Source organism: Lactuca saligna, chromosome 5, assembly GCF_052625555.1.
Source record: "Lactuca saligna cultivar CGN05327 chromosome 5, ASM5262555v1, whole genome shotgun sequence".
Taxonomy (NCBI): Eukaryota; Viridiplantae; Streptophyta; class Magnoliopsida; order Asterales; family Asteraceae; genus Lactuca; species Lactuca saligna.
In genome coordinates this window covers 136,178,531-136,197,983 of record NC_136421.1, presented here as the reverse complement: position 1 = coordinate 136,197,983, position 19,453 = coordinate 136,178,531, and the positions used below count along the sequence as shown (strand labels likewise).

The window sequence follows — 19,453 nt, the reverse complement described above, 5'->3', positions numbered from 1 at the left end:
CACAGAGTTTGGGTGCACGGACCCACAGAGTTATAGCCTCGAGTGGCTAATATGTGTTTTATGTGGTATTTTGGGGAACTCACTAAACTTTGTGCTTACAGTGTTTGATGTTATTGTTTCAGGTACTAGTGACGACCGCAGGAAGGCGCCGGCTTGATCCGTACACACACTTGGAGTTTATACATTTGGGATCTTGGGATTTTGTATTTACTTGAATTGGATAATTAACTATGGATGTTTTATGAATATTAAATGAATTATGTTTTATGAAAATTTGAAAAAATTTGTTTTGAAATTTACGGTGTTACATATGTAGTACAACGGTAAAAAGTCTGACGAAAACGGATGTCGGATGAAGAAATTATGAATTTTTAACGGATTTTTCTGTCCCGATCTGTTAAAAATAATAATATTAAAAATAAAGTCAAAACTAGCCGACGAATTCTAAACAAAATTTGTAGAGTGTAATTTTAGCTACGCGTGCATATAAAGAACGTCAAAAACGAAGCTCGTATGCGAAAGTTATGGATTTTAGAAGTTTGGGGCACGAAAATCGAAAAATTTCGCGTGAATAGTGCCCGGACACGTCACTCGCACGAAGCAGCAGTGTCACCAGAGACGTGGCCGATCCGAGAAGCTTCACGTGTCGCGAGCTGAGTGGACCGAGGTGCGAGCCAATCCGGATCCGATGTGCGCTTTGCATTGCCTTCGCCACCGAGCTGCTTCGCTGCTTGCTTCCGACGCGTGTTCTTCCCTGATTCGCCGAAGCCGAGGTCCAGCAGGAGCGAGACACGCCTCGCCTACCTGCCTCGCAGCCGAACCTCGCATCCGAGCCTCCCCTCTCGCGCCACCTACTTCGCTCCGCTGCTGCCACCAAGCCCTTCGCTGCTTAAGCTAGCTCCGAACCTCAGCCCTATATAAAGAGGACATGCGAACCCTTCCGACTAACTTTGAAAATTTGCCACTTTTAGCCCCTCCTTCCATATTGTCTTCATATTAACTTTCCCCGAAGCCCCGAACTCAATTTTAGCACTTGAAACACGTCCCGAGACCCCCGAGAAGCCCGGAAATTTTATCTTTTCCGTTTTGAGGCCCTACCTTCGCAGAGCCCGGTTTTCAATCAAGCTCCCAGTTTTCAACATTGAAAGGAATATTTAAAGTCGAAGTGCTGTCCAAATTACTATTTTAATCCCCGGTTAACATAACGTGAGTTCAATATATAGGAACAATTGTATGTTATGTGTTATATGTGCTATGTGCTTTTCAGTATTATCATTTTGAGTTATTTTCTCGTGTTATTCGCTATGTTTATAGCAATTGTAATACCTTTGACCATGTGATCAGTGAAAGGACTTAGATTCACATTGGTACCAGTACGTAGCCTCTGGCCATGTAGAGCATGTCTCCGTAAGAGAATGACTTCTATTCTATAGCATTGGCAAATGGTTAGACAGGACTATAAGCCTGAAATCTAACAAGATGTTAATCAGAAATTGAATGTCATCTATGCCATTTGGGCCAAAGATTTATTGATGTATATCAAGAATTGAAAAGAATGTCTTTGAATAATGTCTTTGATTGATATGAACGCTTGTCACATGATCTCACATACATCTTGTTGTTCCTCTTTGCTTTGCCACATTGAAGTATATATATGGCATAACATTATATTGTATCTATTTTTGAACTCACTAAGCGTCACCGCTTATCCTATCAATGTTTAACAATTGCAGGTGATAAATAACTAGTATGTTTACATACTATTGAAATATGTAGAATAGTTTGTAATAGTACTTTTGTACTACTTTTTATGTTTGTATAAATTACAATATCCTGGGTAATTATGTAATATATATAACACTTTGTAATAGAAGGTTTGTATCCAATAGTTTGCAAATCCTTTATATCAATGTAAAATATTGCTTTTATGAATATGCAAATAGCATGTTTTGGAGTAATGATAATGTGAAATATGAAAGTTTGGGTCTTTCAAAAATACGAAAGTTGAGGTCTTTCATAGGACATAACCTCATTAAAAGTATAATGATAAAAAGTAACTAAACTATTTTCTAAAATCTCACCCTTAGTTACTTTAGGAAAAATGTGAATTCGATACTAATCAATGAAATTGCACATTGCACCTTATTGGTCGTTAGTGGAGCGTGTGTGCTTAACCGGCACACTAATATGGGACTAACATTGTTGGCAATGGGTGACTCGTAAATTATTATTGATTATTGAAGCGTGTGTGGTTAACCGACACATTAATTAGATAATAAATTATAATGAGAGTACCAAGCTAATTTTCTTGGTTATTCACATCTTGTTTGTGATCCTCGGTATCCCAGTCACAAATGGAAAGGGCATAATCGAGATTAAACATGTCATTGAATGGTTCAATGAATCTCAAAAGATCTAGGAATTTCATTTAAAAATTTAATTCTTTTAAATTTCGTTTTTCATGGTGAAATTGATAAATCGTCATTTACCTACCTTTAAATAATTTGCAATTTGATTACAACATTACTCCTCTGAATTGTGAATTATTTAGTTGGATCGTAGCCTTTATTTAAATTTTAGGTTAATCATAAAGGATTAAAATCAACTAACTTGAATTCTATTTTCTCCAATTATAGATGTCAACTTCTGACATCAATGGTCTTCCTCGTTCTTCTGGAAATGTTTTTCCTTCTGAAGATGATCTTCCACATGTTAATCAAGGTGAAAGGATGTTCCCTTCTTCAAGCAATGGTGGAACTGGAAATCATGCTTCTTCAACTCTTCCTCCACATCCTCCAATAATTCTCCCCGAGCCACGTTTTCTTCGAGCTGAAAAATATGAAGTCGCTCAATCCCTATTGGCAAGTAAACATAGAGATTGAAAGTCTGTATGTGCACATGTTCTGAAAATGAAATTGCACATTGACAGATTAGGGATGTTGGGTGTCGTTTTCCCAAGGGAGTTGGTCATTGAAGAATAGCCTTATAGTTCTTTGTGGTGGACCTGAACAGTGCACACGACAAGGTTAGTGACAAATCCAAACTCATATCGACTGAACTTGTTCAATCTTAATTTCTTGCCTTCTGGTAGCACAATGGTCTTGCTATTGCTTCCAAGTTGCTTAGCAGTTCACCTATACTTGTCAATATACTTTCACTGATCAAGGTGATTTTCCTTATGCAGTCTAATGAGAACTCATAGAACTCACATGCATAGTCAACTTCAACTGGAATGGGCACAGAAATAAGAATATGTCAACACGATAGGTTAAAGACCTCAAGTCATGTGCTAGTGATTAATAACAAGTTTATTCTTGATTATTTCTTGAAACTTTTCAATATCATTAAGACTCCCACTGACCTCTTGACACATAATACTCTCTTTGTCAAGAAACATTACTTAATAAACAAATATTCAAGAGTTAGTGTGGTTTCTTATCAAGACAAAGACTTCTGACAATCGATCTTAGTTGATATTTGTTTTTATCCAAAACATCACAACTTACCAATTTCAAATGTACAAGAGTAAGGAACATTTTACTCTACATTTGATAAGTGTTAGAAACATTTATTAAGATTATGTCACTTAAGTTACAATCTTGGAGTATGAATCTAAGACTTGATTTTGGAACGAAGTATGATTCACCTTTTGATTTAACCATTTCAACAATCCCCGATTCCTCTTCTTAGCCATACAAGTGCACTTTAGAGGATCAATTGTGATATGGTTTTCATAATCATTAAGATGATCATAAAACATGATACTAAAGTACTCTCATTTCCTTTTATATTGGAGAAACTTTTATCTTTCTGCCTAATTGATTCTTCTTATTCGATCTGCTATACATTGAAACTTTTCCAATGATTCATAATTATACTTAATCTTGTAAGTATAACCATGTTTACTAAACTTTTAGTAAATCATAACGAATAGAATTATCTCTCTTTGTAGTGGACCTGACCAGTGCACAACTATGTGTACCAGATCCCTTAGTCCTTCACTTGACTCACATATACATGTGAACAAGGAATTAGTTTTGATTTTCCAAAGATGAAAATTCTCATTCATCATACAATACAAGTTGCATGATTCCAAGTTTCTATCTTAACTGAAACTTGGGTGATAAAATCTTTCTTTGTTTGGTAAATTTAGACACAACCACAAACGAAAGAATCAAATCCATATTGCTAAAATTAGAAACATACAAACATCAATTTTCACAAATGCCATTGCAAGGACATATTAAACAAGATAAATTTCAAAAAAATTTCTTTATTTATAACATGTGGAAAATTTTTCCTTACAATGCAATTACAAATGAAAACTATGTTACTAAATATTTCTAAGCAATTTATCATAATTCCTAGCATCAGCTCAAAAATCCGATCATCGAACCATGCGATCGAAATCCATCTTTTCGCGATCAGACTCGACATGCTATTCCTTTAAGCTTCATTTCTCTTCTTCGATCCTTCAAAACATCAAAATGTAATCTTATTACATCATGTATTAAGAATATAGAAATAGAAACTTAATAGAGTTAGATAGTGCACTTACCTGAAGCACAATCAAATATTTTGACTTTACCATCCTGGTGGTCCTTCAGGTAGATACAACAGCTTCACAACCAATGTCCCTTCTCTTGGCAGTAGAAAAAAACAAATTCTTTCGGAACGGTACATGGGAAAATCTCAGACTTAGCCTTTCCCTTTCCCTTGGAAAGAGAAATCTTTTCCGGACTTCCAATGTTACCATTGTCAATGTCCATGGAGGTTTGGGAAGTGGATCTTCCAATCAAATTTGCATTACCAGTGCGCTAAATCATTGTTGATTCAACAATAATTAGCAAATATGTAAGATCGACAAGGGACATGTCGTGGTCTGTTATATAGTAATCTTAAATGAACTCACCATATGACTTATGAAGTAATTGAAGAACCAAGTCAACATCCAACTTCCTCGATGTGACATCCCCAAAAATCTCGGCCAGAAAAGACCGGTTTCATTTATGCTTTTTAAACATTTTCAAAGTAAATCCTTTTGATTTTAAAAGAGATGCGAAATTTGTTCCCAAAAACAAAACATAATAAAAATAGATTTTTATTAAAACATTTCATGAAGAAATATAATTTCATTTCATAATAAAAAACCGAGATGTCATGTTCCGATACAGACCATAAAGCATAAACGATAACATTACAATTCATTCAACAAATATATACATATACGAACTTGTAAACAAAACAACTTGATGATTCATCCATCTTATGCCCTCGACCCACTTCCTGTAATACAAAGAAACTGAGTGGGTTAGGCTTGGGAGCCTGGTGAGCATATAGGGTTTTCAACCCACAAATAATAATTATATTAATTTCATCAACCAACAAAAACCCAATTACCCATTCCCGTTATCCTCACCTTACGTCCCTAAACACTTTTCTCAAGGGACCTAATCTAAGAATATTTCATCGGGCGACAGCCCATGATTCGAGGGTTTCCTAGCAATATATGTCAAATAAGGCAACCATGGGGGGATGGAGTACATCGAATGAACACCCAAGTTCATTAACACTTACAGGTGGCGAGCCTGCTAGTGTTCCACATGACTATCTAGAAAAGTCTGTGGTCATCATCTAAACTCCGTTAGATGCCTGAATCAAAAACAACAACATCGAGGTCTCTCATCATTTTAAAACACAAATTTTGTAGATAAAAATACATATACGGTTTAAAATTTGTATAACATTTATTCAACACTTATTTCAAATAAACAGATAATGTATAAACACATAACACGTATTTCAAAGCAAATACTTCATGTTTGTGTGTTAGAAGAAAGTAACCACACGCTCACACGTATAAACAACAATATATATATATATATATATATATATATATATATATATATACACATAGCACGTATTTTATAAAATACTTCATATCTATGTGTAAGATGAAATTGACTATACACTTACTTGATCAGAAGATGATTGGACAATACTACAACTTGTAAAAGTAGTATTCCTCGCTAGATATAGAAGATCTTCACAAAAATCGGCTTCTCGCGGGTTGAGCTTTGGCTCGGGAATCTTGTTTCTCGGGATCCTCGGGGCTTCGGAACTTGCTTCGGGGCTCGGGAATGATTCCAGGGCTTCGGGATATAATTGGCACGCAAATCGAGGCAAAAACTAGAGAGAAAGAAAGAAAATGAACAAAGAAAATGGTTGATCTCGGTTTCTATTTATAGGCTGCTGGGTCTGGGATTACGCTGGACGTAATTTTCAAGTACGCGGGCGTAATCCCGGTTACGTTGGGCGTACACTTCGGAGAAGCTTTGGTATGTGTGCCACGATCTTCAAAAATTCATAACTTTCGCATACGTGCTCCATTTTCGACATTCTTTATATCGACACGTAGGTGAGATTATGCTCTATAACTTTCATTTAGATGCTGTTGGCTAATTTTGAATTTATTTTTATTAAATTATTTTTAGTAGGTCGGGACAGGAAAACTCCGTTATAAATTCATATCTTCTTCATCCGACATCCGTTTTCGTCTGTCTTTTTACCGTTGGACTACTATCGACGAGATCTTCTATTCTCGTTTAGATTGTTTTGGCTAAAAACCACTCGATCTCAAATCGACTATTCGGGCTGCATATTGCTAAGTCGAAACTTCGAAAAATCATAACTTCCTCATACGAAGTCATATTTGGGCGTTCTTTTTATGCAAGCTCTCGGTTTAATGTATTCTATGACTTTCGTTTAGATCACTAAGGCTAAATATCTGTTTAACATAAATTTCACTTTTTACGTCATTCAGCATCGTTGGTTCTTTCGCGAAACTTCGACAGGTCATAACTTCTTTGTTATAACTTGGATTTCAGCATTCTTTATATCTCCGGAATCCTTGTTTCAACCACTACATCTTCATTCAACGATATTGGGCTTATCTCACACTTTAATTTTGATGCTTATTTTATTCTTAGTTCATTAAATTATAATAATTAAGAAAATAAACACATAATTCACATAATACTCAAATATTTCATCATTAATACATCAAAAAGAGTTACAAGGGTTACCTAGACTATTACATTGACAATAATGTCTAGCCTGGAAACGCGGGTGTTTCACTCGACACAACAACTCCTAACATTCCCAGCCTATCAATGTGTGACTTTATCTCCAAGACATGTGCACACACAGACCTTCCATCTTGGTGTTTGCTTTCCAATAGGGCTTGAGTGACATTGAACTTTTCAAGTTGATGAACATGTGGGTTAGGGAGAACAATTGGAGGAGGTGGAGGAAGTGAAGTATGACATTGTGGAATATTGTGGAATATCATCTTCATGTGGAAAACTTTTTCCATAAGATTCGGGAAGACTATAGTCGTCTGACCTAGACATCTATAATGGGAGAAATTCAAGTTAGTTGATTTAAGTCCTTAATATAGCACTCAAAATGAAATATTAAGGCTAGAACCCAACATAATGTTCTACAATTCCGAAGAGGGATGTCGTAATCTAGTTGTAAAATATTTGAAGCTAGGTAAATGACGATTTACCAATTTCCACCATGAAAAATGAAAAAGAATTTTAGGTTTTAAATGAATTGAAATTCCTAGATTCTTTGAGATTCATTGAACTTTTCAAGGGCATGTTTAAATCTCGATTATGCCCTTCAAGTTTGTGACTGGGATGCTGAGGATCACAAACAAGGTGTGAATAACCATGCAAATTAGTTTGGTACACTTAATGTTACAAATCACCTAATCAATGTGCCGGTTAACCACACACGCTCCATTGATCTATGATTAACATCGACCTGCCCATTATCATCCTTCATTAGTCCCATGTCAGTGTGCCGGTTAACCAAACACGCTCCACTAACGACTAATAAGGTGCAATGTGCAATTTCATGAGGTAGGAATAAATTCACATTTTTCCTGAGTAACTAAGATTAGGAATTTATAAAAGTATTTAGTTACTTGGTATTTCATTATACTTCTAATGAGAATTAATGTCCTATCCTACCCGTTCGACTAACGACCCTCCATAAGTCAAGGAAGCGGTGGGTGAGAGTGGACACCCATTAAACCATCATTTTATAGGTAGTAACCTTATACCCCCCTTATAGACCGACTTTGTGAATGAGGTCTTGTAACGGTATGACTAACCTTTTACCTATACATATATAATATATTAAACTTTTAATTTTATATAGCTTAAGAGTGTATTTTACACATTTAAAATACTTGGTGATTTAGTCTTTTAATTAAACTAGACTTTTAATTTAATTAAACTCAAACCATGTTATTATGAATTTATTAAATTTCTCTTTTAATTAAACACTTTAATTTAGTTAATAAAGTCCATAAGGTGTAATTGAACTATTCAAAGCATCCATGTTATTAAAAATTCAAAATTAAAACTATTTAATTAATTTTTAAGTTATGAACCTAAGAGATGCATCTTTTGAAACCTTTCAATTACTTGATGTTTTAGAATTCAATACTACAAATTAAAACTTTTTAATTAAACCTTTTCAAATTCCACAACTTGAGGGAAAGTTTTGAAACTCTTCAAAACCTTTTGGATTCCAACTTGAAGACAAGTTTTGTAACCATCAAAGACTCTTGAAATCCATAACTTATGAGTTTAATGTTGTTTCAATGGATGAGACATTTCATGTTCCATAATTTGAGGACAAGTTATGAAAGTCATTAAAAAACATTTAGATCAATTTTAACAAATATAATTATCATATAATTTAGGATTGATCTAATCTAACTCATAAGGCAAGATAATTTATATCAACAATTTACAAGTAACTTTTTTTTTATCATATAAACAACAATTATCTTAAAACTTTAACAAATATTTTTTGTCATTGGATGAGTATAATCATTACCATATTAGAAAAATACGATTTTCTATGATTACAAAACAATTTGTGGTAATGATCCTAATCTAATTCTAGCCAAAAACTCGAAATTCTGGAACTAGAAGGCTCTACTCGACGAGTGCATGAACATGACTCGTCGAGTTGCCCTTTTACTGAGTGTAATCGTTGAGTCAGTCAATGGACTCGGCGAGTTCATTAGTTAGAGGCCAGAAAATCGATTTTTTCAGCTTTGAAAAATAACCAAGCATCAAATATAACAGAAAACTAACCATGCTCTGATACCACTGTTGGGTTTTAAGCACTATAACACTCCTGTGGTGCACATGCAACCCTAAAAGCTTTGGATCTATGTTTTCTCAAGTTATACATGCAATAAAATTTCCAAAACTTGAAGCCTACAACTAGCATACAATTTGGTACATAAATCATAAAACCAAATTAGAAGAATACCTCTTAAATGTAGCTTGTAGTTTTGGCCTTTCAAGAGCTTAGCACCTCAGGTGTGATGCCTCAAATGGTTCACAAACACCATGAACAAAGGAGGAATTTGAGAGAGAGGTTAGACACTACCAAACTCAGCTAGGGTTTTCTTAGAACTCCTTAGGGCAACTGATTTTGGCTAAGGGGTGACATTTAAATAGTGTAGGATTCCAAGAGTCATGAGTAAACCCTAGTCCATACACTTAGGTTATGACCAATATCTCATGTGGGCTAACTCTTACATAAACTTACATAAACTTAGCCTAACATGGATCAATAGCCCAAACAATATATATATATATATATATATATATATATATATATATATATATATGTATGTATGTATGTATGTATGTATGTATATCATTGATTTACATAATCAATCCCCGTTAATTTAATTAGTCTCTTTTGATCACTAAATTAATTCTTGATCAACACTAATTAAATAATATGATTTCACAATTAATATATTATACTTATAATATGTCACACCCCCAAACCAAAACGGCGGAAACGTTCGGGGGCGAAGGACGTCATATTCAATATCATAACAGTTCATAGTAAGGAAAGTACACACCACCATATATATGAAAGTTTCAAAATGTTTACATAATTGTATTTGTTACATGTTCAAAAGATAAATACATAAACATCTTTCAAAAGAAGTAATTAACGTCCGAGCATTAATCCCCAAAAGTTGGTTTCCAAACCTGCTTAGCGGTTCCCTGAGAATACAAGTTATTTCAAAGAAAAAGTGTCAACAATTAAGTTGGTGAGTTCATAAGCGGTTTTGAGAAAAATGTAAGCCATTCCAAAGTTCGTGTGTTTTCCAAGAAAATCCCTTATTTTCTTATAAAAGTATGAAATGCATATGAATGTTCGTGTTGTGAATTGTAAATAGTTGCACCATGAAAATCCCTTATTTTCCTATTAGTTGATTGTTTTGGATACAGGAAAATCCCTTATTTTCCTAAAGTAACATGCAGTCTCTAATGTCCATGACCGAAAATCGAAAGCATCTGAAATGCTTAAAAGGTTGAGGCATAGTTTTATATAACAAAGCTATAAGAAGACCACACTTGTTAGATGAAGAATAGTTTTAATAGCTACTCATTCATAAAAGCAGAATACTATAATAATTGTCCATCCAGTGAGTTTTATAACCATACTAAGCATAATATGCCTGTGGCGACGGTCTTCAGGCATCGAAACGTTATGTCAAACTGTCACCCAAAGGACTATAGCTAATAGTCAGGGCGTGGGATCATGACTTCCCGTATAGATCTATACACATTTGACACGATCTCCCAACGGGAGACTCTGGTTATAATAGACAGGACTTTAGGTAGTACCTTTTAACAAAAAGGTAGCATTGAAGATGTAATCGTCTCATGGATTCTCAACTAAGTCTATATTTAAAGTGACATTTTTGTATGCAATGTTTATCCTCTTTCACAATGTTTGACAAAGCATAAAATCATAAGTTTTTTGAATGCATAAAATGGTTTAATAAAGATGGCTACCCTGGATACTATGCATTTTGTATAAATCTAATGCATGCAAGGTAAAACAAGAGTTTTCACGTTTTCACTCGGGATTAATCGGGTGTTTACTTGTATTCTCCCTCGAAATGTATTAAAGTACATTATAAAGTATTTGAAAGTGTATAAATAGGGGTATGAACTCACTTGATTGAAGTGGTTGTTTTGAAGTAGTCGAGAGAAGAATCGAGCATAACTTCGACTAGAGAGAGTTGAAATCTCGGGATTCTCGGGGATCTCGGGAGTGTAGAACTTCCATCGGGACTCGAGTATGAAAAGCCGAGGCTTTGGGAAGGCTTATCGAGGTAATCACGTAGAGTAACGACACTTAGATGGAAAGAGATGAGCACCAAACCCGACACCCTTAAGCTTCTATTTATAGGGGCTGATTTGGGGTCTCACGCCGTGAGGCATAGTCAACATGATCCTCTTCGACGAGTTGACGTTTCTGATACTCTGGAACCCATCAGTCACGAGCTCACGTCGTGAGCATGGTTCCCTCACGTCGTGAGGCTGAGTCAACCTCGGGTTTTGTGTCCCGAACTTGTAAAATCCGTAACTTTCGTGTACGAGTTCCGATTTCAACGTTCTTTATATGCACACGTAGGTGTGAAAAGGCTCTACAACTCTCGTTTAGACTCCATCGGCTAATTTTGACTTTATTTTTATTATATTATTTTTAACAGACTGGACCTGGAAAAGTCCGTTTAAATCCCATAACTCCTTCATCTGATGTCTATTTTCGTCAGAATTTTTACTGTTGTACTCCTATTGTCGGGGTCTTCAACTTTCGTTTAGGTTGTGTTGGCTAAAGACCGCTCGATCTTTATTTCAAGTTTTTAGTTGTCTACTGCTAGGTCAAAAACTTCGAAAATTCATAACTTCCTCATACGAAGTCAGATTTTGGCGTTCTTTTTATGTATGTTCGCGGTTTAATGATATCTACGACTTTCATTTAGATACCTAAGGCTAAAAAATATTTTTATTGAAATTTCTCGTTTTATGCTTAACAACGCTTTATTGGTAGCGTTATGAATCTTTGATTGGTCATAACTCCTTCGTTATAGCTCAGATTTTAGTGTTCTTTATATTTTTGGAAACCTTATCACGATATCTACCACATAGTGTACCTAAACATAGCTTTTTGAACATTTTATTTTCGATGATATTCTTATTACTTTACAAAGAGGTTACAAGACTCGACTTTTAGTCATTACATTGACCTGGAATAACGGGATGTTATATAATATATTAATAAATCATAAATAACCTCTTTCTCAAAATGGACTATGCTACTCTTGGGTCAAGTACATGCCGATTATAGTTATGAGCTTAGACACCTAATCCAAAAATAACATGGCTCGATAAATGGTCCAAAGCACTCAAAAAAATACAAAACCTTTAAACTTGTTTTCTTTGTGAATTTTGTATGTGATTTGTATTTGTGTGTCAACTAAAAAAGAATAATATTATTATAGTAGACTATCCATTAATTGCTTATTAAACATATTATATAAGTTATAAAACGTTTCATGATGTGTGATTAATTACTTTGAACGTGAAAATATATGGGGGTTTCAAATGCATGAAGTACTGGGAAATTTGTGTGGAGGTTTCAAATACATGAGGTGATAGAAAAAATGTTTCATTTATAAATATAATATGATATGAGTAGGTGTCATACCCATGTATTACATGAACTTATTTGAATATATATATATATATATATATATATATATATATATATATATATATATATATATATATATATATAACTTTAAACATATGAAAAGTTTGAATTTATAAGAAAAAAATATTGAATTATTAAAATTAAGTTTTTCTTTTTCACTTAAATTTAAACAAATAATTTAGATAAATAAACAAAGAAAACTAATGAAACTTTAATTTATTAATTTTGAAATTAAAAGGAAAGTCCATATATTCACTTAAATTTAAACAAATAATTTAGATAAATAAACAAAGAAAACTAATGAAACTTTAATTAATTAATTATGAAATTAAAAGGAAAGTCCATAAATTGATATACATTTATTATTATTGGTTACATTAAATACTATCTACTCTAATAAACAAAAATATTTTTATCACATGTCATATTCTTATTGGTTTGGCTACATATCATTTTTTGGTTATTTTCTACTAAATTTTTTTCACTTGACATTTTGTGGCTTTTTTTTCATTTTATTAAAACCACATAATATTTAAATGTAATAGTTATAATAAACGTAATAAAAAATGCATATAAAATTTATTAATTGACTTTCCTTTTAATTTTAAAAATTATAAATCAAAACCTCATTAGTTTCCTTTATTTATTTATCTAAATTACTTGTTTAAATTTAAAAAAGAAGCAAACACATTAATTTTAATAATTGATCTCTGCTTAGGCTTAAAATCTCTCTACCTCTCAAAGTCACCACTCCGTCACTTCCAGGCGGTTTTTCTTTTGGGCAGCTGTTCACCGTTGGATCTCGCCAATACACATCAGACCAAAAAGGGGAGCTCTGGCTTCTGGTCTCGGTTCAGGTGCTTTTCATGATTGTGGTGTTTGATTGGGCACGGGCGTTCCTTTCTGAATGATAGAATTAGAGGGTCCCTTTCGGACGTGCAGACAAGGCGGTAACAGAACTACGGCAACTCCGGAACGCATCATGCGGTTTGTTTAAAGGCATGGGTTCCGGTCAATATTTTTCTAATTTTATTATAAATTCAAACTTTTAAAATGTTTAAAATTTTATATTTATTGTTTCTTTTAAATAAACCCATATAATACATGAGTTTTATACCTAATATGAAATTTAATAAACTAAAATAAAAAAACCATAAAATGGCATGTTGAAAAATGATAAAATGAAAATAATAAGAAAAAAAATCATATGACATAATATATTAGTAGATGATAAATGACAAAATTATTTTTATTTATTAGGAAAGATATAGATATTGTTTTATTCAAAATTCATGATAACGGAGCTATAAGCAACAAAAGAAAAACATATTAATTTATTTAAATAACTATTGTTTTATTAAAGATAATGGATCTATTATTTTATTTTATATAAATATTTTTCTACTTTAAGCAACCAATGAAAGAGATATTGTAATTCACGACAATGTGGACCTAGACATCCTTTTTGTGTTAAGGGTTATACAAGAGTTAACATCTTATTATATCGCATTTTAAGATTTTATCAAATTATAATATTATTGTATTTTTTTTTATTTAATATGAAGGTATTGTTGGCATCTCAACTTAACTATAGTTAAAAAAATATTTTATAATATAAATTTCAAAATACAATAATGAAAACAAAACTACCATTCTATAGTGAATAAGGAAAACACAAATATATTACTACTTTTTACATATAACTATTTTTTTTATTAATTCATCACCTATAATGAAAAAAAAACGGGTTATTAATTTTTAAAGAAACCTAAATTGCTTAAAGTAAAGTTAGAGAAAAAAAAATGTTCTTGTTTTATACAATTTGTTTGGGGAAGGAAAAGACATTGGGATCAAAAAGTCAAAAGTAGCGACACTTGGACCTTCACAATCAAACCCCCCTCTTTCTCTTCCCCAATCTCTATTCTCAACTCCATTTCTAATGCTTTCGTAAGGCTTCCGCATCACAGTGACTAACGAAGAAGAAAGAATCAGCAACACCCCATCACTTTTGATTCGATTATTCAATAATCAAGTCAAGACTTCTATCCTTTTTGGATTTGGGTTTCTACTAAACTAAACTGTAAGCCCTCCAATTCCTTAATCACTCTCAATCACACTCGCACGCCATAAGCTCCTGATTTGGAGTTGTTCAATTGTCTTTATCCGAGCTCATATATATGCAACACAATAGAAAGTTCGTCTTTAACTTTGCAAACTGTTCTCAACCGTCAACCCATGTTGGGTACAATTCTTTGACTTCCATTGAAAAGAGATACACTTTGACTTTAGATTCGCAACATGTTAGTTTTAAGTTTCAAATTGATGTGATTTGATTTTGAAGAAAAACTGTTGATCGATGCTTCTTATCCAAATCATACATAGAGTGGCTTAACATATTCAATTGACTTGTTGGAAGTTAGGGACATATAACGCAAATGATATGGACACACAATTTCTGCAAGTTTGGTTGATCATTTTCCTATTGAAGAGACTAACATATGAACAAAAGGATATTCGGATGTGTGTTTAAATTAATTGCTATGATATTGTTTGGCAGCTATCAACTGTGATCTATTCCATTTCTCATAAAACACATCAAGATTCAGCATCGCTCTTTATCAAGAATCCATGATGGCAGAACTCAGTCCAAGGACTGATACTTCCACTGATGGGGACACTGATGACAAGGCTTTGGGGGTAATACTTTAACCACTTGAAATTTCCCTTTTCTTCATTCTATTCTTCTATATAAAACATATAGGAAACTTGAATCAATGAATCATGATCTGCCTTAAACTCTTACTTAAAAAGTTGATGTTTGTTTTCTCATGTCAGTTCATACTCCACTGATTTAGGGTTTTACAATTAGGGTGCAAAACATGAACTTTATAAATTATTAAATGGATTTTTTTGCTAATATGTTGTGTATGTGATTATGATGCAGTTCCATAGTGGTCAATCACATGGGCTTGTGGTTTCTGATGCCAGTGACAAGTCAAGGGACCAAAAGGTTTTTATGTTTGTGCTATTTATCATTTTTTAAAGTGATTGCTATAATGCTATGACTAATAGATACAAAAGGAAAAAGGAAAATGTTGAAAGAAAAATACTAATTTGTTGTTCAACTATAATGAATCTTCAGACACTTCGTAGGCTTGCTCAAAATCGTGAAGCTGCAAGAAAAAGTCGTTTGAGGAAGAAAGTAAGTATCTTTTTTGTTGCTCATTTCTTCATTTATCTTGAATCTTTGATTTGAATTCATGTAGTTGATCGTATTTCTCTAAAGGGTTATATGGTGCATGTTGAATGTTACTCTTTCATAGATTGACCATTGATTAAAGACTAAATCTATTTACAAGTTTGCCCATATGGTTGTTTCTAAGGTCCCATTTAAAAACAAAATTAAAACACCTCTTTTAAGTAGAAAGTGGTGTATCTTGAAAAAAAAAGAACTAATGGTGTAATAGAAATAGTTTATGCAACATTTGTGAAGTTTAAGTAATTAAGTTGCTATAAATGTGGAAATATTTGCAGTACTTTAAATCATTTGGTGTTGTAACATAATGTATACATTTTAGTATTGGGACAACAAGACATAGGGGGTGTTTTGGAATTTCTTTATATAAAAAACAACTTATGCTTATTTGTAAAACTCCTTATTAGATCATTAACCCCTTCATCCAATTAAATTACAACATTTTCCATTTTAAGTTTTCCCAAAAAATGCAACATCTTCTTTTATGTCAACTCTTCCATCCTGATTCACCTTTTTGCCTGTTGGTGATTTTTAACTGAAAATAGTAACTTCATTTCTGGTCCACAAGCTTTCTTAATTTTGTCCATACTAAAAGGCAATTTTAGAAATTTGATCAATAATTTCAAAGAAAGACTGAAAAGCTTAATTATTTCCGAAAACAAATCATACATAGAATAGCTTACATAAATAGAATAAGTAGAATAAAGGAAACACTATCTTCTTGATATTCTTCAATAATTAAACATTATTGTATCGTTGAACTATGTGCCAAACTTAGTGTTGAATTATTTTATACCCTTTTTCCCATCATGACCAATTCTAGACATTCCTTTCATTCACCAACTATTTGATGTATTATTATTGGTTGTTGTAATGAAATTATTTAAGTAAATTCGGTGGTTGTTTAGGCTTATGTTCAACAACTTGAAAGTAGCAGAATGAAGTTGAGTCAACTTGAACAGGAGCTTCAGAGAGCTAGGCAGCAGGTTTGTTTTGATCAATCTTATCTACAGACAACAAAACAAATTGTACTGTGTTTGACATGCATTGGACTGATGTCAATAAGACAAAAATTTGTAATTTTTTTTCCCACCCAAAAAGCAACAACGACAAATACCCGCTCTTGATCTCTTGTTTGTGTAAAAGACGTGAATGCCCCTCTCATACTCATCATGGACAACAGCTCTAGAAAGCTTTGTTACACATAACAAGATCCAGAAGAAGACGAGGATTAGGAGGGCATTTACGTCTTTTTCACAGAAGCGAGTATTTGTCCCATTGGCATTGGTCCAAATGAATGAAAGTATGTTGTTATTTTTGCATTTAACCCGAAAAGTTGCTTAATACTTCTCCTTTGCTGAAAGGGCATCTTCATTTCGAGTTCAGGAGAACAATCTCAATCAACCAGTGGAAATGGTATGATCATGTTGCAATTTTCAGTATTATATTATATCTTTGTTATGACTTATGAGTAGTTTTGGCTTTAAAAATGACATAAATAAATTTATAGCAATCATGTTGTCAACACCCTCCACTTTTTGTTGTTAATAGAGGGGTGTTTAAATCATAATGAGGACATAACTTAATCCAATAAGCTATTCATTGACGTTTCTTGTGATTTAATTTGTACAAAAAACGATCTACTAGAAAAACAAAAGATGCTTTCCCTATTAAGAATACCTCTTGAACACTATTTTTTCAGACTTAATGATTATATTAGTTATATTAATCATATAAAAAAAAAAAACTATGAACTATGAACTATGTACTATGTACTATGTAGGGGCATCATCTTTTCATGTTGAGTATTCAAGGTGGCTAGATGAGCAAAATAGGCGAATCAGTGAGCTGAGAGAAGCTGTTAGCTCACATGCTGCTGATGGAGAACTTCGCCTGATTGTTGATGGAGTCATCACACATTATGAAGACATTTTTAGAATAAAAGGCGATGCTGCAAAGGCAGATGTTTTCCATATTTTATCAGGCATGTGGAAAACCCCTGCAGAAAGATGTTTTCTCTGGTTAGGTGGATTCCGCTCTTCAGAACTCCTCAAAGTAAGCCTAATAAGGGTCAATTTCAACCATCCATATATATATATATATATATATATATATATATATTCGGTTTATATTTTACTTATAATTTCCAAACTATTTCATTCGCAAGAGTTAGTTATGAAAATAAATTGATTATGCAGTTACTTATAACCCAATTGGAGCCATTAACAGAGCAACAGTTATTAGCAATCAATAACTTGCAACAAACATCACAACAAGCAGAGGACGCGTTATCACAAGGAATGGATGCATTGCAACAGTCTTTAGCCGAGACATTAGCCGGCTCACTTGGCTCATCCTCCGGCTCCTCAGGCAATGTAGCCAATTACATGGGTCAAATGGCTATGGCCATGGGTAAACTTGGAACACTTGAAGGCTTCATTCGACAGGTCATATATATTATATATATATATATATATATATATATATATATATATATATATATATATATATATATATTTTAACAGTTATATACTTAATTAGGTTCATAAGTATGTACTCTCATCAGAACCATCGATTCTTTCGAAATTGTTTTTAATTTCACGAATGACAGTATTTGTGAATTTCAAAATGAAGTAACAAAATTGTTATATTAAACAGGCAGACAATTTGAGGCAACAAACTTTGCAACAAATGCATAGGATCTTAACAACAAGACAATCGGCTCGAGCACTTATAGCCATTAATGATTATTTTTCACGGCTTCGAGCTCTTAGCTCGTTGTGGCTTGCACGCCCTCGTGAATGAATCGGCTTCACTTCGTCATTTACAAATCCGACAAACACAAGTGAGAGATTAGACAGATGTCAAGTTGATTAAGATCTTGTTGTCAAGAGGTAGTTAACTTGTATTTCTTTGGGTTTTTTTATTACCGATTAGTTGTAGTAAAGTTGTTGTGGATACTTCTGAAAGCTTAGTATTTAAATTTTATGGTTATTCTATTAATTTAAGTTGAAAAACAAGAAACTGATGAGTTGTTGACATGTAATCGATTAAGTCGTCTTCCCGGTTGTAGTTATGAAATATGACTAATTTTCTATAGGAAAATCTTTGTAGAAACAGTAGCATCTTATTAAACAATAAACACCCTGTTAGTTATATTTTCTTGACTTGTAATTTAAAAAATTGAAAGCTTGAAAGACCTTATGTGTTATGTAGTTGAATATATACTGTTAATTATATTTTCTGTAAAAGGATGCTATTTGTGTGTAGATATATCAAAGTGCAATGGTCATATGCACATAAAATTAATAAGTTGATAGTTACATGTGTGTGCGGAAAACATAAATGATCACATGTGTAAAAAAAACATGACATGAAAACAGCGAACAAGTATAAATGGTTGTTTGGTAGCCTCTTAATATATTAAGAATCTATAAAATTCATAAAATTTGTACATCAACTTTGGTTGTGGTTCTTTGGTTATATTACCCTCACGTACACTTCTATATCGTTGCACAACAATGACATGAACATGCAAAATTAGAATACGTAAAAGTATATTATGGGCTAAATTTG

The 19,453-nt window shown here is 33.0% G+C and overlaps 1 protein-coding gene across 1 annotated transcript; it reads left to right on the top strand.

Annotated features, from left to right (window-relative positions):
• The first annotated feature begins 14,466 nt into the window (after positions 1 to 14,466).
• On the top strand, positions 14,467 to 19,035 carry LOC145048820 (transcription factor TGA2.2-like). The gene is made up of 9 exons (XM_078997436.1): positions 14,467 to 14,701; positions 15,179 to 15,318; positions 15,566 to 15,631; positions 15,764 to 15,823; positions 16,786 to 16,863; positions 17,242 to 17,293; positions 17,661 to 17,932; positions 18,076 to 18,324; positions 18,536 to 19,035. Exons 2-9 carry the CDS (start codon positions 15,250 to 15,252, stop codon positions 18,680 to 18,682), a joined length of 993 nt encoding a protein of 330 aa, XP_078853562.1. The 5' UTR covers positions 14,467 to 14,701; positions 15,179 to 15,249; the 3' UTR covers positions 18,683 to 19,035.
• The last annotated feature ends 418 nt before the right edge of the window (positions 19,036 to 19,453 follow it).